The sequence below is a fragment of the Cricetulus griseus genome, chromosome 4 (assembly GCF_003668045.3).
Source record: "Cricetulus griseus strain 17A/GY chromosome 4, alternate assembly CriGri-PICRH-1.0, whole genome shotgun sequence".
Classification (NCBI taxonomy): Eukaryota; Metazoa; Chordata; class Mammalia; order Rodentia; family Cricetidae; genus Cricetulus; species Cricetulus griseus.
Window position 1 is genome coordinate 16,104,339 of NC_048597.1, and position 26,571 is coordinate 16,130,909.

The 26,571-nt window shown below is 40.7% G+C and overlaps 2 protein-coding genes across 2 annotated transcripts; both read left to right on the forward strand.

The window, feature by feature from the left end:
- The first annotated feature begins 12,409 nt into the window (after positions 1 to 12,409).
- Positions 12,410 to 14,752, forward strand: LOC113835330 (bromodomain-containing protein 4-like). Its single transcript, XM_027412382.1, has one exon. It carries the CDS (start codon positions 12,690 to 12,692, stop codon positions 14,538 to 14,540), a length of 1,851 nt encoding a protein of 616 aa, XP_027268183.1. The 5' UTR covers positions 12,410 to 12,689; the 3' UTR covers positions 14,541 to 14,752.
- Positions 14,753 to 17,937: 3,185 nt separating this feature from the next.
- LOC113835329 (MLV-related proviral Env polyprotein-like) lies at positions 17,938 to 20,068 on the forward strand. Its single transcript, XM_027412381.2, has one exon. It carries the CDS (start codon positions 18,074 to 18,076, stop codon positions 20,051 to 20,053), a length of 1,980 nt encoding a protein of 659 aa, XP_027268182.1. The 5' UTR covers positions 17,938 to 18,073; the 3' UTR covers positions 20,054 to 20,068.
- Positions 20,069 to 26,571: the final 6,503 nt, after the last annotated feature.

Genomic DNA, 26,571 nt, shown 5'->3' on the forward strand with positions numbered 1-26,571 from the left:
TGAAGATTTGGGGTTTCCTCCTGTGTGTATTTCTGGCTTCTTTATTAAAACTCAGGTTTCCATAGGAATATGGACTTACATCTGGGTCTTCAATTTGATAACATTGTTCAATGTTTCTGTTTTTGTGCCAATACCATTCTGTTTTTATTTCTAAAGCCCAGTAATACTATTTGAGGTTGGGGATGGTGATATTTGAGCACCACTTTGATTATTCAGCATATTTTTAGTGTGTGTGTGTGTGTGTGTTTCTATATGAATATGAAAATTATCCTTTCACGATCTTTGAAGAATTATGTCAGAATTTTGATGAAATTACATTGAATCTATATATTGTTTTTGGTAGGATGACCATTTTTACCATGTTAATCCTAATAATCCATGATAATAGGGGATCTTTTCCTCTTCTGATATGTTTGCCAATTCCTTTCTTTAATGCCTTAAAGGTTTTTATTATACAAGTCTTTCACTTGTTTGGGTAGAGTATCACCAATATAGTTCATAATTTTTGAAGCTATAAGAAACAGTAATTCTCTCAATTATTTTTTAGTCTGTCATTTTTATATAGGAAAGTTAATGATTTTGTGAAATAATATCATATTCTGCTACTTTGCTGAAGTGTTTTCAGGTATAGTTTCCTAATGAAAATTTTAGGGTCATTTATGTATGCTACCATATCACCTTCAAAACAAAGGGTAAAAAAGATACTAGGAATTCCTCCCTTCAAATTTGCTTCTGCTTAATCTCCTCCAGTTGTCTTATTACTCTATATTAAACTCAAGTACTACAATCAATAGGTATGGAAACAGTGGAACACCTTGTCCTGTTCATGACTTTAATAAACATGCTCTGCATTTCTCTCCATTTAAATTGATGTGGGCTGTGAACTTGCAGCAAATTGCTACATACATGGAGAGACAGAGCCCTAACTCGACATCTTTTGTTATCAAAGGAAACTCCCGTATGTAGTAGCTAGGCTTCCCAAGGCCTTTGGAGTTCAGAATTCCATCCTAGGTCCTTTAGCAGACAAGAGCCACAGGAGTTAGTATTTGCTTTGCTGAGTTTGGGTCTTTCTTTAGTCAAGCTTTTCTTTGTTAAACCTTCTTTTCTCCCTTTTGGAATGGGATGTTTCCTCTGCGCCATGGTTATTTAAATATATGTAACAAAGTATTTTTATTTATCTTCATATAAAGAAATTAATTTAAGTTTCCAAAGATAATTTTGACTTGCAAATAGTGTTGAAACAATTAAGTGTCATGATTTGGTGTCAACTTGAAGAGGCATGGGTTTGTGCTAGTTATCTCAATTGTCAACATGAAGGAACAATTCCGAATGTCCTGGAAAAATACAAATTGGCATGTCTGTGAAGCAATTTTATCCTTGGGCTAAATGAGATAGGAAGACCCACATAAACACTGGAAACAAAATTACATAAGCTGGGATCATGTATTAAACAAAACAGAGAAATAAGGTGAACGACAGAATCTAGGTCTCCTCTTCTTGACAGCAGATGCAGTGTGACCAGCTCCCTCAAGATCCTGCAACCATGAATTTGTAGGCATGTTAGTGTGTACCCTCAAACTACTAGCCAAATTAATCACCTTTAGTTGTTTCTGCAAGACATTCTATCACAACACACATGAAAGTAACTGAAAAACTGGCTTTACTCTAGGGTGTCAGCCTTGGAGGCAACATTCTGCAAGAATGCATTAAAATCGTGGAATTAATTGAATTTATATACTGTACAAGTTTAATAGCCTGAATAAGTAAGAGAAGGGTGAATATGTGATTGACTCTATCCACTAATTCTTTATCACTGCCTTAGAAATGCTATATTTTCTGAACATGAAGGTTTAGGCTTTCAAAGGCAATGTTTACAGGTCCTCTCTATAAGAGCAACAGGTTTGCTTAACAACATTGCCATCTTTCCAGTGTGCATCCCTAGATTCTTAAGGATTTTTCCTAATATGACTTATATAGCTGGCATTAGTTTCATGCTATAAATGAATCCAATTTAGATAATTACAATTAGTTAACTAATCCTCTTCATTTTCTTCTTTTTCATGGTCTCATTTACTATCATAGGATAATCTGCCATGCATACTGATTAAATCTTGATCTTGTTCAAGTGCCTGCTTTGGGATAAATATCAGAACCCAAGTAGTTTGCATACTTTGAGTTACTTATACAATTTCAATATTAATTTTGAAGACTAAATTTTATATGGCTCTGCTTTATGAACATATTTTCTGCTTTGATATAATACTTGATAGTCTAAACAATTTGAATAGAGAATTAAGAGGATTAATTCAGTTAAAATGAGTTATTTTGGTGTACTTTATTCTCCTAAGACAAGTCACTAAAGGAAGGTAACTTTAGTTATCTGAAGATAGCCAACTGAGAACCAGGGAAGCAAATTTCAGAGGAAAATGGCAATACTGACAACTAAATCTCAAACTGTTATTTGTTGTTGTTGTTGTATAACCCAGCAAGTTATCTATTTGTGGAACTCAGACATATGTATATAATATAAAATATGTGATGGTATATATTATATATGCATATTCATACCATGATAATAAAATACAATTTTTGTAGATCACCAAGATCATTTTGCTTTTAAATTCTATGTTTCATGGTTCTTAATGAGAACAATCTTGGATGGAAATACAGATTTTGAAATTAGTTTTATTTATCTAATAAACCCACCAACATTACTGACCATGCAGTTGTCCAAAGATAACTAAATATGGCAATTCTTATTAGTAGGAGTATTGACTCTGGTTGAAAACCAAATGACTTGTATTATCAACAGTAGCTGAAATCTTGATTTGATGGCATAAGAACAAAGTTCCGATTTACCTGTAATGTCAACAAATAACAATACTCAGAACAAAAGAATGGCAGTCTAATTAGGCTAACTCTACTGTGCGCAGGGAGTCAGCTATTACTTTCTTTGATTTCCCAGTAACCTACCAAGCAGGTGGTGCAATCATTTCTGATTAAAGAAAGAACAATGAGAAACACAAGTTTCAAGTAACTTACTCAGGGTTACTTAGAAAATTAGTAGTACATATGAAGCTTAAATCCAGACATATGATAACTTCCCAGAAATCTGTAATTTCTCCTTTCCTCTCTTTCTTTCTTTCTTTCTTTCTTTCTTTCTTTCTTTCTTTCTTTCTTTCTTTCTCTTTCCTTTTATTTCGCTTTAAAGGTATAATAGGAAAATCATATTGAATTAATTTAGGGAGATTTATATATATATATATATATATATATATATATATATATATAATGTGAAGTCAGAAGGACTTCTCAATATGATGTTGTCACCTTTTCTCTCTTAAGGGAGAATTATGGTACTTCTATGACAAGAATGATAAACTCTACTTGGGGTAGGTTGTATGGGTGTCTTTATATTGGGGCTGAAGCTATTGTTCATTCGGGTGATTATTACATTAATAAAGTAGGAGAAATTAAAAAGAAATAAGGTTCCTGATGTTTTTGCATTTTTATATATCTTTTATTTCAGCATTTTTCAAGAAATGGAACATAACCCCTTCAGGGGTCAAATGACTCTTTCACAGGTGTTGCTTAAGACCATAAGAAAACACAAATATTTACATTATGATTCAAAACATTAGCAAAATTGAAGTTATGAAGTAGCAATGAAAATAATTTTATGGTTGGGGGTCACCACAACATGAGAAACTGTATTAAATGGCCCCTGCATTAGAAAAGTTGAGAACCAGTTGTCTATATGTGTTATTTTCATAGTTTAAGGAGATCTTCAAGGCTACTCTTCTATTCAATTTAAAGAGGAGGAAGCAATAGGTTAACTAAGCCAACTACCCAGGTTATTGTAGCATTGTTAACTTACCACATTATGTCTCTCAACATAGATTAATATAACTGAATGATAGACATTGATTAAATGATATGAGAACATTGTTTATAGGAAATATGAATGCTTACATGTTCACAGATTCTAGTTTAAAATCCCACCTTACAAATTACAAATTATAAAATACAATGAAATGCAATTGACAGCAATAAACTTGGTACTTACAAAGACATGGACAAAGACCAAGTTAAGCAATTTACTTAAATGTAACACAGGGGATAAAATAGAATAAAGATCAGTTGCTCTCATATTTTTATTTGAGGAAGGACTGAGATATTATTTTATATCCAAACACAAACACAGAATTGTAATTTTTTGTGATTGAAGTCCTTAGAAATAAAAGGTTCACACACAAAAGAAAAAATTTATCACTTTGGTTTCATTGTTTTTTAATCATTTTTTTTCTATCTATTTTACATACTAACCACATTTTGTTTCATTTTTATGTGGTAGCATTACATGTTTATACAGGCATAGAATCTATTAATGGAACACTGGCATTTTCAATAATGAATCAGAAAGCCTAATTATCAGAAATGAAGATTAAAGATAATGGTCTAAGAATGTGGTACATACTTAGTCATACCATAATATGATATAAAATTAAATAAATGTAAAATCTAGGAAAAGCCAAATATAATGGATGACAGTAGTATGCATGTCAAAAATAATTTGAGTAATTATATGCTTCCTTTTCTTCTCTTTAGATTAAGAAGAGAAAGTATAATCCTCTGATAAAAATTCAAGATAATTGTACAGATGGGTGCAAAAAAGAAAAAAAGTGAATGTAATTAAGACAGATGGAAATTAAACCAAAAGGACAACATAATTAAATCCTACTGCATATCAGTATAGGAAACCAAAGGCATAATGTGTGGGGGGGACAAAGCTCTCTTACAATTATTAGAAGGAGAAAGAAAAAGACATGGCAGTTATTAAAATGGTAAGAAATAAGGGAACAGATTGAAATAAGAATTATGCATAACTTCATGTATCTTGCATCTTTGAATATAAGGAATCAATAAACTGAAACTCTATTTTCCTCAGGTAGGCAACATTTTTCTGAATGCCAACATTTTACTTTTCATGATGCTTCAATATGCAAATCATACCTCGAGAGATACCTTTAATTAACAGAAAGTAGGTTCTAAATGTATAATTAAATAAAATAGGCAATAGCACCAGCAAGTACAAAGCCCAGGGCTGTGTCCTAAGTCTGTAGAAAAAAAGAGAAAAAATGCTAAATTTAACTTAACAATTCAACTTTCTCTCACACACATTAAAGATTCCAGAACAATTTCAGAAAAGTATACACATTCTCTTCAAAATCAACTGTCTTGGCTTTCAGTACAGCTCCTCTGCTAGAGTACAGCTACACTGAAAGGAATGGTGTGTGGTGGAAAGATACCAAAAGCATTTACTACAGGGCTCTTCTGTATCCCTACATCAGCCTGAAGGTGTAGAGTGTATTTTTTAATGGGGTTCAGTTGTGAATCGAGGAAATCCATATGCATGGGAACAGTATTTCATCTGGTGAATTCATGCTTTAAATTGTTCCTTCCTTTACATTTTAATCAGTATTCTCAGAATATATGAAATATGGTATGACAAAAACAATGTAAAAAGTATTTGTACTTTATAGTAAAAAAAACAAGTAATAAAGAAATTGCAATACATGGTACATGCACTGGGCTTGGAGTAAACCAAAGAGATATAGGAGGAAAGAAGGAGAGAGAGAGAGAGAGAGAGAGAGAGAGAGAGAGAGAGAGAGAGACAGAGAGAGAGACAGAGAGAGAGACAGAGAGAGACAGAGAGAGAGACAGAGAGAGAGAGACAGAGAGACAGAGAGACAGAGAGACAGAGAGACAGAGAGACAGAGAGACAGAGAGAAGCAAATTGAGGAATGCAGGTCTTCAGGCCCACATAATCTGTTTTAATCACTTTGGTTTTTTGGTTTTTTGTTTCTGAAGAGTAATTTTTTTCCAAAGAAAAACTATTCCATTTATGTTTGTGAAACTAAGTGTGTCAACTTCCCCTCAACTTATCCCCCAAAATACTAGCACAACAAACCTCATGCAAGAAATTTATTTGGAAGGCAGAATCCAGGAGGGTAACTGTTGTAGGGTGAGAAGCAGCAGCACACTGAACAGGATATAGAGCTCACATAGGGCTCCAGGGTGAGGGTGGGGAGACTTTTCACAGTGTCTTGGGATTGGTGAATTTTTGTAGTGTGGTTTTGGATCAAGCACGGACATTGGTGGGTTAAGTCAGGGTGAAGGTGCTTTCATTGGCCCCATTCACCTTACAATCTTGCCCTGACTCAGTCTTTCTTGTGTTGATCATCTCTCCTGAAGTCATGGCTCACACAATATCAATTAACTAGAACTAAAATACCCAAATTGTAAAGGAAGCTCCTATGACTTTAGTATATGGGTGTACAATGGAACCATTGCCCTATTCTCTCAGGAAATTGCAAGAATTTTAGGGCCGTTATTATGAATCAAGATAAAACACCTGTATCAAATTTATTTCATGTCAATATTGGCTGATATTTTGGTTCATTTGAATAATTATGGAGGCATGCTAGTTTCTTGAAAAAAAATAATTGAGCAGATATTTTACAATTTTAGGGAGAATTTCGAAGAAGAAAATAAAGTTCAAGCAAAGAGGCACCCCAGAGTGAAAAGAAATATTAGTGAAAATAAAAGAGCTCCATGGGACCTCTTCACAAAGGATACTGCTATTTATATCACATAAACTATGTGTTTGCCTGATTTATATAGTGTTGTCTTCCTGGATCTTCCTCATGTGTGTGTTACATGTATCTCTGTATTCAACTTCCTGTGTCTTGCGTCTCATTAGCATCTAATATCTAAATCAGTGTGTATTTTTGTATGACATCGAGTCTTAGGTTGCTTAGGAAACTTTGGCATAACTTTTTATGTCCAACATTCCCAAGTTCTGGTTTTGGTTAGCCTCTACTAGGAGATTTTCATCCGTCTACTTCTCCGGCTTCTTTTTCTTTCATTCTAATATTAGGCCTTGCTCAGTCCTTTTGTTCCTCACTTTCTTTCACACTCTTCTATTTCAATGCCATTTCTTCACCAGATGACATATAAACAGAATGAAGCTGCTTATCTACACAGCAGGAGTCTGGACCTAAAGCTTTCTTCTACAATAATTCTATTTTATACCTATCAAAGGAATAAATAGAATTAGCAACAAAACATCTTTGGAGAACCCTGGAATTATAGAGATTTTATATCCACCATGGTATGAAATTCCTGAGGCTCTCTCTTTTTTCAAAAATATACCTCTAAGATCAGATGTCTATACCACACTCTTCGGTGAATGAATGGGAGCAATGAGGGTAGTCTGTATCTTAGTCAAGTTCTCATATGGAAAGGACCACTTCCACTTCATCACAATTAAATTTGCATGTATTCTGGTCTTTGTCTGATGGTTTACCAGAAATTGGATGAACACAACTAAAGAGGACAAATTGAGATGCGAGTGCTTTGATTAAATTGTAAATATATCAAATTTCTTGTCAATTCCTGCTTCCTAATTACTTTTGGAATGCCTGGAAAATAAGGCAAGGATTTAAATGTTTGATAACAGATTTGATGAACCAATATTGAGCAAGGGCTCCACCATCCCAGGTGATATTGGCTGCATTTTTATCTAGGGCCTATGATCACTTGTGCTACAGTCTCCATAGAATGCCCTGTGTGAGTTGGTCCTATGGATAGGGGAGTTCTAATAGCTGTTTTGATATTTGTTTATGCCATGAGCTTCCCCTCAGTCTAATAGAGAGCACAGAGTACTCTAATACTTGCTGATGACTTAACAAATGGAACAGTCTTTCTTTTCCTGGTTTTATTTGTGAAGAATACTTTGGTTGTATGCTTTTATGACTTGGACATTTACTGTTACATTCTTGTGGTCTGGGCCTATGTTGAAGGGGTGAGCCTAACAGCACTTTGTAAAGGATTCTTGAGAAAAATCAGGTACATTTGAAATGCCTGTCACTTGGAAGGTTCAGCTGAGACATGTACTGAATAGTTGTTCTTTTAAGTGACAAGAATGTTCAGATTTTGTTTGACAGAGTGCTCACTTTGTTTGCATTTCAGTGGAGCCAGATTTGATATTCATCTTTAGATTATGAATTAATTGTTATCTCCATATTTCAGCATGACACCAATTTTTACTTATCTTAGATCACTTCTCAGTTCCAGCTGATATGCAATGAGCTATCTCCACTGCCTAAGGCTTGAATAGGCATTTTGGTTAGCTTTGGAAATGGACTTTATGGAATAAATATTGAAAATTAAAATCCCAAGGGAATTTATCACTTCCAATTTTAATTTGAAATATTTGGGGGAGATTTCATTTCAATGTGCATAGTCATTAGAAACACTAAGACTATGCTAAGTTGGTGGTATGTGTGGGGAATTGCGGATGCCTAGCCTACTTCAATCTAATAGTTCACTTTGAAATAATGTGTTTTAATTTTAATATGTTAGTTTATGTACCATTCTGTCTGTGCTTTGATTAATAGCTTCGTGGAGACTGAAAAATCTAATGACCATAGCATCAATTTCACTAGAGATTGATTTACAGGAAGGGCTCAATGGAAAGAGACAAGTCTTTGCTGCAGTCTTAGATGTTTCTGTGTTCGTGACTACCATTAATCTCCTACAGAATCATGTGAGAAGAACATATCCTATTCCTCACTTGAAATTCATCCAGAGGCTCATTTAGAGTTGTATGTATGTATAACTATTCACACATGGAACTACCACACAGTGTTGGTTCTTCATGTAACTTATAAGATGAGACATCTAGCGCATTGATGATGCATTGGAAAGGCATCCCAGGGAAGATCACTTTGTTAACCTCAACTATTTCCCCAGCAATGAAGCTTCCTGTTCCTTAGTAGTGAAAGTGAGTCGCATGAGTCTTAAGACAACATGGAGGAAAAACAAAAACAACAACAGACAAAAAAACCAACACCATATTGGCCCTAGAACTTCTAAGAATAAGTGACTTGTATATCTACTGATAGTTCTTTTTTAATTTGCCAAGCACAAAGTTTATGGATCCTGATGTGCATGATTTAAAACTTGGCATATGTGACTGTATTAGTTTTCTGTTGTTGTGAGAAAACAACAAAACAAACAACCATATTATCAAAAACAACTCAAGTATGAGTAAGTTTATTTATGCTTATAGATACAGAGGGATAGGTTCCCTAAATGTAGGGTTGACATTACAGCAGGGTCAGGAAACAGAAAGTCCATATTTCTTTACCACAGCAAACACAGAAAGAAAGCAGGAAGTGGTGTGAGGCAATAAAAACTCAAAGTCTGCTCCTAGTAACATACTTCCACCAGTAAGTGTCTACTCCTAAAGGATGCATACTCTTACCAAAGAGTAGCTCCAGGCCAGGCTAGTGTTCTATGGAAGACATTCCTCATTCAAACTATTGTGTTCAGACCCGAGTCTGCATAGAAACATGGATATATTATAATATTATAATATTATAATATTATATATTATATAATATTATATAATGCAAACAAGGGGGCATTCTACATCAAGCCCTGACCACTAACTAAACTGAAGAAAATTAACAAAATAAACACTAAATAAAATACTTACATCCTGAAACAATGTATAGAGCATGGTTATGCTTAACTACAAACCTTCAAATTAGTAATAATAATTCACACTTTATAAATAACAATGCAGGATTTGACAGAAGTACACAGTACCTGTGCATTGTCTTAAAGAGTCTCAGAAAAAGTAAGAATATAATTCTTAGATGATCAGTGGATTTTGAGCATTTTTATTGTTTATATTAATTATATGTTTTTGCATTACACATATATACCATAGATAGAAATAAAATATTTTAGGTATATAGAAAGGCAATCAAAGAAATAATTTAAATTTTCAAATTTAACATAATGATTTTTTTTAGTTTTTATCTTTTAATTAAGTTAGACTAACAAGAATTTACCCTGAGGCTAGATTATTACAACTTTCCTCTTAGTTATTTTTATTAGATTGAACTACAAATAAATGTATTTCTATTAATATTTTAAACATTGGAAAATAATTATAAAAGAGACTGTTATTTTTATTGGACTTTTGCAAAAATCTTGTCACTCAAAATATTCTTATTACTTAATATTGGGTTTCTCCAATAAATTCTACAGATAGTCTACATGTAGTGAATTTTAGAGCTGTTTTGCAAGTAAAATAAATGTAATTGAATTTTTAAGATTGAATATTTGAAAAATAGACATAAGAACAATTTTTATTAACTCATTGAGGTCAAAATATAATGCAGTGTCCAGTCTTATTCATTAAGAATGTTAAACCTCACCAACAAACCAAATTTATTGCTATCTACTGGGGTAAGACAAGGACAATAGTTTTAGGCAGATTGTAACTTATGGATTTGATAATCCATTTAAAGTGTGACAACTCTATTAGGGATAAATACTGATCTACTACCAGTGGCTCCAAACTGACCTCATCAGTCAGCGAGTCTGTAACAGTCCTATGTTACAGCTATCAGTCTGGGGTCCATGAACAACCCCTTTTTGAGGTCAGCTGTTTCTGTAGGTTTCTCCAGCCTGGTCTTGACCCATTTGCTCACCACTCCTGCCTCTCTGGAACTGGATTCCAGAGTTCAGCTCAGTGTTTACATGTGGGAGTGTCCTTCTGCTTCCATCAGCTACTGGATGAAGGCTATGGGATGACATATAAGGTAGTCATCAATCTCATTATCAGAGAAGGGCATTTAAGGTAGCCTTTTGACTATTGTTAACTGGGGTCAACCTTATAGATCTGTGGATATTTCCCTAGTGCCAGAATTCTCTTTAAACCTATTATGGATCCCTCTATGATGGTATTTCTTTTTTTGCTTTCCTCTATTCTTCCCCTGACTAGATTTTCCTGTTCCCTCATGTCCTCCCCTCCCCTCCTCTTCTCCATGTCTTTTTCTTCTAACTACATCTCCCCTCCCCCATGCTCCCCATTATCTTAGGAGATCTTGTCCCTTTCCCCTTCTCCGAGGATGTATGTCTCTCTTAGGGACTATCTTGTTTCCTAGCTTCTCTGGCAGTGTGGATTGTAGGCTGCTACTTCTTTGATCTAGATCTAAAATCCATATAAGAGTGAGTACATACCATTTTTGTCTTTTTGCAACTGGGTTACCTCACTCAGGATGGTTTCTTCTAGTTGAATCCATTTGCCTGCAAATTTCAAGATTCCAATGTTTTTGTATGTTTTTCTTGATAAGTAGTACTTCATTGTGCAAATTTTCTCCATCCATTCTTCAATTGAGGGGCATCTAAGTTGTTTCCAGTTTCTGGCTATTACAAATAATGCTGCTATGAACATGGTTGAAGATGTCCTTGTTGTACGAATGTGCATCTTTTGAATATATGCCTAAGAGTGAAATTTCTGGATATATTTGTAGATTGATTCCCATTTTCCTGAGGAACCACAAAATTGATTTCCAAAATGGCTGTAAGAGTTAGCACTCCCACCAGCAGTGGAAGAGTGACCCCCTTTTTCCACTTCTTCTCCAGCATATACTGTCATTGGTGTTTTTGATTTTAGCATTTCTGACAGGAGTAAGATGGTGAAAGACCCCTGTCCCTTAGCCCTTTCTTTCTCAAGTTTGTCTCCTCTTCCTCCTGTCGGCGGCTTCCCCGATCCCCACCCCCGGTGGCCTTTCCCCGCCCGGCCCGAGAACAAGCACCGGGTGGGGCCGGCCCGAGAATGAGCACCAGGTGGGCCAGCCCGAGAACGAGCACCGGGTGGGCTGGCACGAGGGCGAGCACCAGGTGGGTCAGCACGAGGACAAACACCGAGTGAGCCGGCCTGGAGCTCTGCCCCTGAGCCCCCGCCCCGCCCGAAGAGAAACACTCCGTCCCAAGGTCTCCGCCCCCAAGGTCAGCCATCAGGAAAAGGGGGGGGAATTGAGTCTGCTGTACCAGACACCAGACCTTGAGAATATGCTGATCTGGAATGGCTCTGTGTCTCATTTGAACCATCCAATGGAAATGATTCTGTATTTCGCCTCATTTGAAAGACTCTGTGTTTCACCTCATTTGAATAACTCTGTACTTTGCCTCATTTGAATAACCCTGTATAGCGCCTCATATACATTGACCAATGGGAATAGCTCTGTATAATGCCTCATTAGAATTATCCAATAGAATCCTTGCTCCTAGCTTGCGCCTTTTTCCTATATAAGGACCCCTTTTCCCTTGGCTCGGGGCGCTTAGCCACACAGAAGCTAAGTCGCCCCAGGTACCTGCGTCTCCAATAAAGCCTCTTGTTTTTTGCATCCAGTTCGTGGCCTCGCTGATTCCTGGGTGTGTGGGTCTCCCTCTACGAAAGTATCCCTTCGGGGTCTTTCATTTGGGGGCTCGTCCGGGATTGAGACCCGCCCAGGGACCACCGACCCACGTCTGGGAGGTAAGTGTTGTGCGGATCCGCTGTTTTGTCTTGTCTGGTCTGAGTCTGTCTTGTGAATTGCGCTTGCGTTTGTAGTATACAGCTGTGTACATTTGTAGGCGGATCCGAGGAGGGACTGACGGGTCCGAACTCCCGACCGCGGCTCCAGGAGACGTCCTGGTAGCGTTTGAAGCCCTCAGGAAGAGGGATTTGTATTTTGAACTTGGGAAGCCCTCAGGAAGAGGGATTTGTATTTTGAACTTGGGAAGCCCTCAGGGTGAGAGATTTGTACTTTGAACTTAGATCTATGACTGGACATTTTCCCAGTCTCTTTGGAGAAGGCCCTCGGCTTGAGGGATTTGCAATCTTTACTGGGGACGAGGAAGGAGGGCCCCCTTCCTCGACTCTCTCTCAATTCCTTCTGTCGACTCTCTGTCGAAACCGCGCTGCGAAAGTCTGTTCTGTGTTATTCGGTCTTTGTCTTGTAGCTGTCATTTGTGCCCTCCTAAGCCTAGAAACTATGGGGCAAACTGTCACCACTCCTTTGTCCCTAACACTCTCCCACTGGAAAGATGTACAGGAATATGCTCATAACCAATCTGTTAATGTGCGTAAACGCAAATGGATTACTCTTTGTTCTTCAGAATGGCCGACCTTTGACGTAGGCTGGCCGCGAGATGGTACCTTTAACCCCCAGACTATATTCCAGATAAAAGAGAAGATTATGGATCCTGGACCACACGGGCATCCCGATCAAGTGGCTTATATCGTCACTTGGGAGGCTTTGGTTCAGGACCCCCCTCCCTGGGTACGTCCTTTCTTACATCCCAAGGGCCCCTCTCTCCTTCCCCCCTCTAACCGCTCCAACCGACCCATTCCTTCGGCCCCTACACCTCCCACTCCTTTGATTCCTCCCAACCCCCCTTCCCATTCCAACCTTTACCCTACCGTGGTGAAAGACACTAAGGCTAAAGAAAAGAAGACACCTAAGGTACTCCCTCCGGGAGAAGACCAGTTGGTTGATCTATTAACGGAGGAGCCCCCGCCATATCCGCCACTGCCGCCCCCACCAGAGGCAGAAGCGGACTCCGCCGCTGCCTTGGCGGAAGCGGCCCCTGACCCTTCACCAATGGCTTATCGACTAAGAGGTCGTAGGGAGCAGCCCGTTCCAGATTCAACCACTCTGCCCCTCCGAACTGGGCTGAACGGCCAACCTCAGTATTGGCCATTCTCAGCATCGGACCTCTATAACTGGAAAAATAATAATCCTTCTTTTTCTGCAGACCCCGTGAGGCTGACATCTCTCATAGAGTCGGTACTCACGACTCACCAACCCACCTGGGATGATTGTCAGCAGCTTTTGCAGGTCCTTTTAACCTCGGAAGAGAAACAGCGCGTGCTACTAGAAGCACGAAAAAATGTCCCAGGAGTAAACGGGCAGCCCACCCAGCTACCCAATGAAATTGATGCGGCTTGCCCTCTTGAAAGACCTGAATGGGATTTTACCACCGAAGCAGGTAGGACCCACCTGCGTCTCTATCGCCAGTTGCTGGTAGCGGGACTCCGGGGGGCAGGACGCAGACCCACTAATTTGGCCCAGGTGAAGCAGATAATACAGGGTGCGGAGGAATCACCTGCCGCTTTTCTAGAGAGATTGAAAGAAGCGTACAGGATGTATACTCCCTATAATCCGGAAGATCCAGGTCAGGCCACCAACGTTTCTATGTCCTTTATTTGGCAATCAGCCCCGGACATAAGAAACAAGCTTCAAAGGCTAGAAAATCTACAGGGATATACACTCCAAGATTTGTTGAAGGAAGCAGAACGTATTTTTAATAAGAGGGAAACACAGACAGAAAGAGAAGAACGTTGGAGGAAGGAAACTCAGGAGAGAGAGGAAAGACTAAGACAGGAAGCTGAGGAAAAAGAGGTTGCGAGAGACCGTAAGCGGAATAAAGAAATGAGCAGGTTATTGGCCACAGTAGTGACAGGCCAGAGACAGAATAGACAGAGGGATGACAGAAGGGGGCCCCACCTGGACAGGGACCAATGTGCTTACTGTAAAGAAAAAGGACATTGGGCAAGAGAATGCCCTAAGAACCCCCGGGCCAAGCTTCCACCGCCAAGGGTTTCTGACCTCCTGAACCTAGAAGATTAGAGGAGTCGGGGCCAGGAGCCCCCCCCTGAGCCCAGGATAACACTGCAAGTCGGGGGGCATCCGGTCACCTTCCTAGTCGATACAGGGGCACAACATTCCGTTCTGAATCGGTCACCCGGACCCCTGAGTCACCGGACTGCATGGGTACAGGGAGCTACAGGCGGAAAGCAGTACCATTGGACTACAAATCGGCAGCTCCAGCTCGCGACCGGTAAGGTTATGCATTCTTTCCTCCATGTGCCAGATTGCCCCTACCCCTTACTAGGACGGGACCTATTGACCAAATTAAAAGCTCAAATACACTTTGAGAGGTCAGAAGTCAAAGTCACAGGGCCAGAGGGAATTCCCCTTACCATCTTGACAATGTCCATAGAAGATGAATATAGACTCCATGAAAAGAGGACTAATTCGAACAATCAGGAAACCCTTGATCACTGGCTTGCGGAATTTCCCCAAGCCTGGGCTGAAACAGGAGGAATGGGCCTTGCCATTAACCAGGCCCCAATTATAGTAACCTTAAAAGCTGCCATCCTTCCTGCATCCGTCAGACAGTATCCAATGCCTAAAGAAGCCCGCGAAGGAATTCGGCCACATATTAAAAGGTTACTTGAACAAGGGATTCTGGTGCCCTGTAAATCTCCTTGGAATACACCCTTGCTACCCGTTAGGAAGCCGGGAACTAATGACTACCGGCCAGTGCAGGACCTAAGAGAAGTCAATAAAAGGATAGAGGACATACACCCTACTGTCCCCAACCCTTACAATTTGCTGAGTGGATTGCCACCTAACTATATCTGGTACACAGTCTTAGATCTTAAAGACGCTTTCTTCTGCCTCCGCCTGCATCCCACCAGCCAGCCTATATTTGCCTTTGAATGGCAGGACGCGGCCCTTGGAATCTCTGGGCAGCTGACTTGGACTAGGCTACCTCAAGGGTTTAAGAACAGCCCTACCCTTTTTGATGAAGCTTTACATCAGGACCTGGCAGAATTCCGGGTTAGGTACCCCGCTCTAATCCTCTTACAATATGTAGATGACATTCTCCTGGCAGCCAAAACCAAAGGGGAATGCAAGGAAGGCACTCAAGCCCTCCTCCAGACTCTTGGGAGCCTAGGGTACCGGGCATCCGCCAAGAAGGCCCAGATATGTCAGAAACAGGTGACCTATTTAGGATACAAGATAAAGGATGGACGTCGATGGCTAACGGAAGCCCGTATGCGAGCCATCTTAGACATTCCCACCCCACAAAATCCCCGCCAACTGAGAGAATTCTTGGGAACGGCAGGCTTCTGCCGCCTATGGATCCCTGGGTTTGCCGAAATGGCGGCTCCCCTCTACCCCCTCACTCGGCCAGGGGTTGCTTTTAAATGGGAAGAGCCCCAAAAGAAAGCCTTCACCGACATCAAAAAGGCTCTCCTTGAATCACCAGCCCTGGGTCTACCGGACTTAGCTAAGCCATTTGAACTTTTTATAGATGAGAAGGAGGGCTATGCTAAGGGAGTCCTCACCCAAAAACTGGGGCCTTGGAGAAGGCCCACTGCATACCTCTCCAAGAAATTGGATCCTGTGGCATCGGGATGGCCACCCTGCCTTCGAATGATTGCTGCTATAGCCCTGCTGGTAAAAGATTCTCACAAGCTAACCTTGGGGCAGCCTTTGACCATACATGCCCCTCATGCAGTAGAGGCAGTCATCAGACAGCCTCCAGACAGATGGCTTACTAATGCCCGAATGACTCATTACCAGACTATGCTGTTAGACAAAGACCGGGTCCACTTCGGGCCTTTGGTGACTCTGAACCCAGCCACCCTGCTCCCCCTCCCTGGGGAGCCCGAGGCTCATGATTGCTTACAGGTATTGGCCGAGGCCCATGGAGCGAGATCCGACCTGACTGACCAGCCTCTACCTAGCCCGGACCACATCTGGTTCACGGATGGAAGCAGCTTTTTGCATCAAGGAGAACGAAAGGCGGGCGCGGCAGTCACCACAGAGAATCAGGTCGTCTGGGCCCAGGCACTCCCCCCTGGAACTTCCGCACAGAGGGCAGAACTCATAGCACTCACGCAGGCTCTAAAATTGGCAGAAGGTAAGAGGCTCACCGTGTATACAGACAGTCGTTATGCCTTCGCCACTGCCCATATACATGGAGAAATTTACAGACGGAGGGGGCTGCTTACCTCCGAAGGGAAAGACATTAAAAATAAGGAGGAAATCCTCGCTCTCTTAAGGGCTCTTCATCTGCCCGCTGCCTTAAGTATCATACATTGCCCTGGACACCAAAAAGGGGATTCTTTCGAAGCAAGGGGCAATCGAAGGGCAGACTTGGCTGCCCGAGAGGCGGCCCTGACCACAGACACCACTAACCTCCTGGCTCTAGAGCCCACCAACGACCATCCCTTCCCCTCATGGGACTATGAACAAAGAGACATCCAAACCCTAGAGAAATTGGGAGCCGCAAAGGAACCAAACGGGGATTGGACTTATGAAGGAAAGACTGTCATCCCCTACCGGGTAACCAAGTACCTAGTGACATTTTTACATAAGATGACACATCTGAGCTCCAAGAAGATGCGGGAGCTCCTCGAACGAGAAGAGGAATTCAATTTCCTTTTGGGGAAGAACGATATTCTAAAACAGGTAACTGAGCAATGTGATGCGTGCGCCCGAGTCAACGCATCCAGACTGAAGCTTCCTCCCGGGAACCGGGTCAGAGGCTACCGGCCCGGAACACATTGGGAGATAGATTTCACTGAGATTAAACCAGGAAAATATGGATACAAGTATCTATTAATTTTTGTAGACACCTTTTCAGGATGGGTTGAAGCCTTCCCTACTAAACATGAAACAGCCAAGATCGTTACTAAGAAATTGCTTGAAGAAATCTTTCCCCGTTATGGGATGCCTCAGGTATTGGGAACAGACAATGGGCCCGCCTTCGTCTCCCAGGTAAGTCAGTCAGTGGCCACCTTGTTGGGGATTGATTGGAAATTACATTGTGCTTATAGACCCCAAAGTTCAGGACAGGTAGAAAGGATGAATAGAACAATCAAGGAGACTTTAACAAAATTGTCGCTTGCAACTGGCACTAGAGACTGGGTCCTCCTACTCCCCCTAGCACTCTACCGCGCTCGTAATACCCCTGGACCACATGGGCTCACACCCTTTGAGATCCTGTATGGAGTACCTACTCCTATCATTAACTTTCTTGATCAAGATGTCTCAGATTTTGCTAACTCCCCTTCTCTCCAAGCTCATTTACAGGCCCTCCAACTAGTACAACGGGAGGTCTGGAAACCCCTTGCTCAAGCTTATAAAGACCAGAGGGACCATCCCACCATCCCCCATTCCTACCAGATCGGGGACACTGTTTGGGTCCGGCGTCACCAGGCCAAGAACCTTGAACCCCGCTGGAAGGGACCCTACATCGTTTTGCTTACCACTCCCACCGCACTCAAGGTAGACGGCATTGCAGCTTGGATACATGCTTCACATGTAAAGCCAGCCCGACCCACCGATTCAGCCACTGCATCAGAATGGACCGCACACCGCACTCAAAATCCTTTAAAGATAAGACTCTCTCGTACACCCTCCTGTTGATTGGTTGTCTGTTTACCCCCCATGTAGCAACTAACCCCCACAGGGTTTATAATATCACCTGGAAAATAGCCAATCTAGGGACCGGGGAAATAGCCAACCTCAGCACTTATATAGGGACTCTACATGATGGGTTCCCTCCTCTCTATGTCGACCTATGTGACTTAGTAGGGTCTGATTGGGATCCCTCTGACCAGGAACCATTCCCAGGGTACGGATGCCACCACCCTGGGGGAAGGATAGGAACAAGAAGCAAGGATTTTTATGTTTGCCCCGGCCATAAACCAACTCATGGCTGCGGGGGGCCGCAGGAAGGGTACTGTGCAAGATGGGGATGTGAAACCACAGGGGAGGCTTACTGGAAACCCTCTTCCTCTTGGGATTTCATCACTCTCAAACGGAGGGAGATCCCAGGGTACGCAGGGAAAGGACCATGGAGATGTGGGCAAAGAGCCTGCGGACCCTGTTATGATAGTGCCGGAGGGGGAGGTTTTCAAGGCGCCACCCCCGGAGGAAAATGCAACCCTCTCATCCTAAGGTTCACAGATGCTGGAAAAAGAACTACTTGGGATAGTCCTAAGGTCTGGGGACTCAGGCTGCACCGAGCAGGGAAAGATCCGGTGACTTTATTCTCCCTGTACAGACAAATTACTCCCCTAAGCCAACAATCAGTCGGGCCAAACATAGTAATAGCGGACCAGAGATCCCCAACCCATTTTCAAGTCCCTAAACCCCCTACCGTTCCTAAAGCTATCACTCCTACACCAGGTGCTGTCACCTTCTCCCCCACCCCAGATGCCCTAAACATCGAGATAACCAGAGACCCTCCAGGTACCAGAGATAGATTATTACAATTAATCCAAGGAGTTTACCAAGCCTTAAATTTTTCAGACCCCAACAAGACTCAGGAATGCTGGTTATGCCTAGTTTCCCGGCCCCCATATTATGAAGGCGTGGCAATACTGGGCAACTACTCCAACCAGACCTCAGCACCTACCAGTTGCGGAGCTGCTATGCAGCACAAGCTCACAATATCTGAGGTCTCAGGAAAGGGGCTATGCATAGGCAGGATTCCTTCCTCACATCAAGAATTATGTAACCAAGTAGAGCCATTATCTCAGGACAGCCGATACCTTGTTGCCCCTTATGGAACTTATTGGGCTTGCAGTACTGGGTTGACTCCCTGTGTCTCTACCACTGTTCTCAACACCACCATTGACTTTTGTATATTGATAGAACTTTGGCCCAAAGTCACATACCACCAACCTGAATATGTTTACAGCGTACTAGAGAAATCAACCCGATATAAGAGGGAGCCAATATCCTTTACCGTGGCCCTATTATTAGGAGGAATAACAGTGGGGGGCATAGCAGCCGGCATAGGGACCGGAACCGTTGCCCTACAGGGAATTAATCATTTTAAGCTTCTACAACAAGCCATGCACACGGATATCCAGGTCCTAGAAGAGTCAGTCAGTGCACTCGAGAAATCCTTAACATCACTCTCTGAGGTGGTCCTGCAGAACAGACGAGGATTAGATTTATTATTTTTACAGGAAGGGGGGCTATGTGCTGCCCTCAAGGAAGAATGCTGCTTTTATGCAGATCATACAGGAATAGTTAGGGATAGCATGGCCAAACTTAGGGAGAGGCTAAAACAGAGGCAACAGCTATTTGAGTCTCAACAAGGATGGTTCGAGGGATGGTTCGCTAAATCCCCCTGGTTGACTACCCTTATATCCACGCTCATGGGACCTCTGGTTATTCTATTTTTGATCCTCATATTTGGTCCCTGCATTCTGAACAAACTGACTCAATTCATCAGAGAACGACTATCTGTTGTACAGGCCTTAGTCTTAACTCAACAATATCATCAGCTAAAGCAAATAGATCCAGAGTATCTAGAGACCTCTGAATGAAAGATTCCATTCAGTTACAAGAGAAATGGGGGAATGAAAGACCCCTGTCCCTTAGCCCTTTCTTTCTCAAGTTTGTCTCCTCTTCCTCCTGTCGGCGGCTTCCCCGATCCCCACCCCCGGTGGCCTTTCCCCGCCCGGCCCGAGAACAAGCACCGGGTGGGGCCGGCCCGAGAATGAGCACCAGGTGGGCCAGCCCGAGAACGAGCACCGGGTGGGCTGGCACGAGGGCGAGCACCAGGTGGGTCAGCACGAGAACAAACACCGAGTGAGCCGGCCTGGAGCTCTGCCCCTGAGCCCCCGCCCCGCCCGAAGAGAAACACTCCGTCCCAAGGTCTCCGCCCCCAAGGTCAGCCATCAGGAAAGGGGGGGGAATTGAGTCTGCTGTACCAGACACCAGACCTTGAGAATATGCTGATCTGGAATGGCTCTGTGTCTCATTTGAACCATCCAATGGAAATGATTCTGTATTTCGCCTCATTTGAAAGACTCTGTGTTTCACCTCATTTGAATAACTCTGTACTTTGCCTCATTTGAATAACCCTGTATAGCGCCTCATATACATTGACCAATGGGAATAGCTCTGTATAATGCCTCATTAGAATTATCCAATAGAATCCTTGCTCCTAGCTTGCGCCTTTTTTCCTATATAAGGACCCCTTTTCCCTTGGCTCGGGGCGCTTAGCCACACAGAAGCTAAGTCGCCCCAGGTACCTGCGTCTCCAATAAAGCCTCTTGTTTTTTGCATCCAGTTCGTGGCCTCGCTGATTCCTGGGTGTGTGGGTCTCCCTCTACGAAAGTATCCCTTCGGGGTCTTTCAATGGTATCTCAGAGTTGTTTTGATTTATATTTCACTGTTGGCTAAGGATTAAAACTTATTTTTTTACAGTAGTTGTTCTTTCAGCTTTATGAATTAAATGAAAATACTATTATTACATAGATATGCTTGAACTCAGAATCTTAAATTAATGTTTAATAGTTGTAAAAACACATTAATTAATTACAGTGTTGTTCATCTTTATTAATACATTATTTGCTTTTCAATGCCTTCCATTGAGTAACTGTCTTATTTTGTAAGCACAATGAATTTTACCTGCTGATATCTACACTTCCCAAATGATTAATCTGAATTAAAATGAGCAATTGCTAAGTAATCACTCCTTCAAATTTCTTCCCTACATAATCAACGACTCCCCAAATTAATTGCCTCCCAAAGCTCCTCCAGTGTGGGAATTCATGGCTGACTCCCCTTTTGGGGAAAAAATTACTTTTAAAAATTAACTACATGCCCCACTTTCTACAGCTGTAATTTCATATACCATCACTGAAGTTTTCAAGTAGACTACAGCCTGTGTGCCAAATAGTATAAGGAGCTATGGTTATAGAAAATGCTTTATTAGCATGTCTCTGTGTTAGTGAAAGCCTGATAAATAAAGTTGAATACGCATAGCGGGAAATTTGGTTGTTGATGCTAGCAGGGAGCATACTCGACCTTAAACCTCACGATGCTGAGAAAGTTTGGATTCTTTTAATTTATTTCTCTATCATGGCACTGTGACTTTAAAAGACACATTTTGTAAATCCTTTCCCATGTTGTACGGTTTATATGGAAGTTGTTAGCAGTTAATGACATCACAGGGATTATGGTGTATAACATTGTCCAGTATGAATTTAGAAGTCAAGATTAGTACATGTTCAACATTTTGCTCTGAAACTGCTATTCCTTGGATAACAGATTTACCTCTTAAGAGTTAGGTGTAAAGTTTTCAGTAAGAAGGGGCAGGACATACCAAAAATTTCAAGATACGTTATCTAAGCAGAAATTTTAATTCATGTTAGCTCAAGTTTCATTATCATATGAATAAATCCAAATGGAAATTAAAAGCACACAATAGAAAGTTGGATAGTTATTTCTGTTTATAGCATCCAATTTTTAAAAATATTTTAAACGCCTTTTCAACAAAAAAATCTTGAATTCTTACATTTGTTACACTTTATGTTTCTTGCACAATATTAATGGAAATAATAAATAAAAACAAACAAATATGTTTTAGGTATCATTATTTACACATTTGGTATACTGTTGTGCTTATTTGGTTGTATAAAAAACTGAGAGAGCCGGGCGTTGGTGGCGCACGACTTTAAGCCCAGTACTATGGAGGAAGAGGCAGGTGGATCTCTGTGAGTTCGAGGCCAGCCTGGCCTCCAGAGCGAGTGCCAGGATAGGCTCCAAAGCTACACAGAGAAACCCTGTCTGGATAAACCAAAAAAAAAAAAAACTTAGAGATCTCTGTAGCATAACCAAAATTGAATTAATCTAGACAACACTCAATTACTAATTTTACCAATCTTCAGTGTATTTAAGAAATACCATAATAAAAACACTATCTGAAAGCTTTATTTTATCCATGCTGTTAAATCTTTCAAGAGAATTCTCATCTATGAAAAGATATTCCCATCACAAATATCTTACAGATTTTTAAAACCTTTAGATATTTTCAGTTCTAAGAATTTGTGATGGTTTGAATAAGAATGGCCTCCATAGTTTCATATATTTGAATGTTTCAGGAGTGCCATTATTTCTTTTTAAAATTTTTATTAATTAATTGATTAATTTTCATAGACTGATTACAGTTTCCCCTTCCTCTCTCCTCTCCTCCCAATCCCTCCCCACAACCTCCCATCCACTTCTCTTCAGAGAAGGCCAGGACTCCTATGTCTATCAACCAGCCATTGTATAGCAAGTTGCAGTGATATTGAAGTTGTATTAGGCAACCCAATAGGAGGAAGAGGCTCCACATGCCAGGAACAGAGTCAGAGACAGCCTCTGCTCCCATGTTAGAAGTCCCACAAGAAGGTCAAGCTACACAACTACAACATATGTGCAAATCACCTAGGTCCTATGCTAGGCAGTTCACTCTCTGTGAGCCCCTAGGAGCCCAGGGTTGTTGTTGTTTTGGTTTGGTGTGGTTTGTTTGTTTGTTTGTTTGGTGTGTGTGTGTGTGTGTGTGTGTGTGTGTGGTGTCTTTGGTCTTTCTGGTTCTCATAGTCCTTCCTCCTCCTATTTCACAGGGATCCCTGAGGTCAGCCCAAGGTTTGGCTGTGGATCTCTGCATCTGTTTCCATCTGTTGCTGAGTGAATCCTCTGATGGCAATTGGACTAGGCACCAGTCTATGAGTATAGCAGAATATTGTTAAAACGGAAAGAATTAGAAAGTGTGCACTTACTTAGGAAGTGTGTCACTGGCAGTGGGTTTTGAGATTTCAAAAGCCTAAGTCAGGCCTAGTGGCCCTGTCTTCAAGCTGCCTGAAGATCATGATATAGAACTCTCAGTGCCTTCTCCAGCACCATGTCTGCCTGCATGCCCCCATGCTGCCTGCCATGCAGAGAACGAACTAACCCTCTGACACTGTTAGTTAGACTCCCTCAGTTAATGCTTTCCTTGTAATAGTTGCCATGGTCATGGATTCTCTTCAAAGCAATAGAACACTAAGACAGATATGTGCAAATTTACATATTTACCCACAATATTTTTTTGTTATTTTTTATTAGTTCAAATTAGCAACAAGCTTGTTTCACATGTCAATCCCTTCTCCCTCTCCCTCCACTCACCCTCACTCCTACTACTCCACCCCAACCTACCCCGCCAGCCCCATCCACCCTCCACTCCCCAGGCAGGGTAGGGCCCTGAAAGGGGGCTCCACAAAGTCCACCACATCGTCCTGGGCTGGGCCTAGGCCTTTCCCAAGTCCAGGGCAAGAGTGCATCCCTTCATGTGGGATGGGCTCTCAAAGTCCCTTCTTACACCAGGGAAAAATACTAATCCACTACCAGGGGCCTCCTAGAGTGCAGAGGCCTCCTCATTGACATCCATGTTCAGGGGTCTGGATCAGTCCTGTACTGGCCTCCCAGACAGCATCTGGGGATCATGTGTTCCCCCTTGTTCAGGCCAGTTGTTTCTGTGGGTTTCTCCAACCTGGTACCTTTCTCCAACCCTTCAATGTTAATTCCTCCCTCTCTGCAACTAAGTTCCAGAGTTCAGTTCAGTGTGTATCTGTGGATGTCTGCCTCTGCTTCCATCAGCCACTGGATGAATGCTCTAGGATGGCATAAAAAGTAGTCATCAATCTCATTTTATAGAGCCATAATTCTGAAAAGAGCTTGGTATTGGCACAAAAATAGACAGATAGACCAATGGAATTGAAAACCCTGATATTAACCCACACACCTATGAACAACTTATTTTTGACAAACATGCTAAATCTATACCCACAATACTTTAAAATGTTTCTTTCCCCAGGAACTAGTAAAATAACTCTATTAGTTTTTCTTGTTAATTGTGACAATTGATTTTACTCATAATCCTTAATCCTATTAAATCCAATATTTCATGCATATATGTATAAAATTACATATAATTCACATGTAACATGCCTGTACAATTTTCTGCACAACCTTCAGTGAAGGTTATTTTTGTGTGTATATATGTGATTTGAAGAAAAAAATTAAGAAATCATTGCAATTCCAATATACATAGAACAAATTTTGGAGCTTTTAAGGAAATTCATGTTTCCTTATGTCAATACACAGACAAGTGCACACACTCAGTTGTAATTAAGTAGTCAGATGTGTCTCCTAAGTGGAATTAATGCCCTGACAGAGATGATTTGTGCTGGTAGCTCAGAGGCATCCTGTGGAGCTAGTATGGTTGATGCTGTATCACAAATTGTAGACAGCCTCTAATGATTTATTAAGATTAAGAGGAAAGATTGAATGCTACACTTCTATTCATTCAAACAGTAGTTTTGTTACCACTGGACACAACTTGAATATAATATCACTATCTCTCTCTAAGCATTTTGGGGAAATTATAGTTCTGACAGAGGCTTTAAATTTAGCTAATTACAAAGCATAAGTTCATACAAGATGTCTGACAAAACACAGGAACACTGAGTGGCTTTCTTTTCCCTTTAATTTTTTTGTGATATTAGTTATGAGAATATACATCAAGGACTCCTCTCTTCCTAAGAGTTTAAATTGCTTCACACTATCTCTCCAAATGCCTAATAGTCTTCATTATTAAGTAAAGCTTTTTTAATAAATGGAAATTGGTCTCTGAGTAATCTTTTTCCTTATTTTTAAGTCCATCTGACTTTCTCCAAATATTTAAAAGCCATTAATTACTCCCGATTCATCCCTTGTCTTTGCCTTCAATGTGCTGAGAAAACAGTTGACTTTATCATACCTATATTGTGCATCATTCCTTGTGTGTTGCTGGGCAACTGGTCACCTTCATCCTCTTAGGTATTTAGTATGTCTCAAATCAATTTAACTAATTTTACTAAAGAATAAAGATCAAATCCTCATTGTGATTGTACCTTTCCCATGTTTTGTTTATTTTTTAATTAGTTATTTAAATAAGCACATGTGTGGTATATATGTACAAGTACATGAGAACAGCAAAATTTATAATTGGATGTATATTTTCATTGGTAATTTTTCAACGTAGAGGACTTAGCATGTTCATATGATTAAACATGTTTAAAAGTTTTGATTAATTAATGATGTCTGTTGTATTCAGGCATCTGCAGTGGCCTGTCCTTGGAGGTCTAACAAGTCACATCCTCAGCTGCAGCCAGTAAGAGCACCACCTGTGCACATTCACTATGTTCCCTTTTAAAAGGACCCTGTCGACTTTTTAAAATCACAATAATGTCCACATATATTAAATACAGAGTTATATTTCAATATCACAATGAATAGGTATGGGTAAGAGTGGGAGCTTTTACAAGAAAAAATTTTAAAAAAATGTTTCAGTTGTTATCTAGTTTAACTTATCAAAAATTATGGAAATTAACACAAGGACACAGATAGATATTCAGATATAGAACATACTTTATTCTGATAATTTTTATCTTTACTATTATCTTAATAGCAAAGTATCAATGTCTTACACATTATTCTATAAATTATGATCACTGAATTCTAAGGCTTAGAAAATGGAGTAAGATATATATATATGAATTCTTGCAATTCTCTGCACTACATTTGGAAAAGAAATGGTCACTCCAAATAATCTAATAATTTAATGGTATGGGATATGTTGTGATTCGTAACTAGCTTCCATGGAGCTAGCTATGGAAGCATCATGAGTTGTGAGTTTCATCAATTGTTTGGCATTTTAATTCAGAAATTGCAGAATTGAGTAATTGTTACACAGAGGGAAAAAAGGCTTTTAAAAAATCCCTTTTAAAAATACCAACAATCTAAATGTGTTTATATAGCAATTGCATTTTAAAGATAGCTTTGTATTTATGTAAATTCACTTAATTATATGTGTAGCCACTGCATAGGAAATGGTAATTTGTATACCTTGAATGTCAGCCTGTGCTGACTTACTTCTGAAGGAGTGCATGTGACTGAGATGGAAGGCTCCATCCTGGTAGTTATGCATCATCACTAGAATAGCTCCCCATTTCCCCAAGAGTTCCTACTGCTCATGATCTCTGCTCCCCATGGA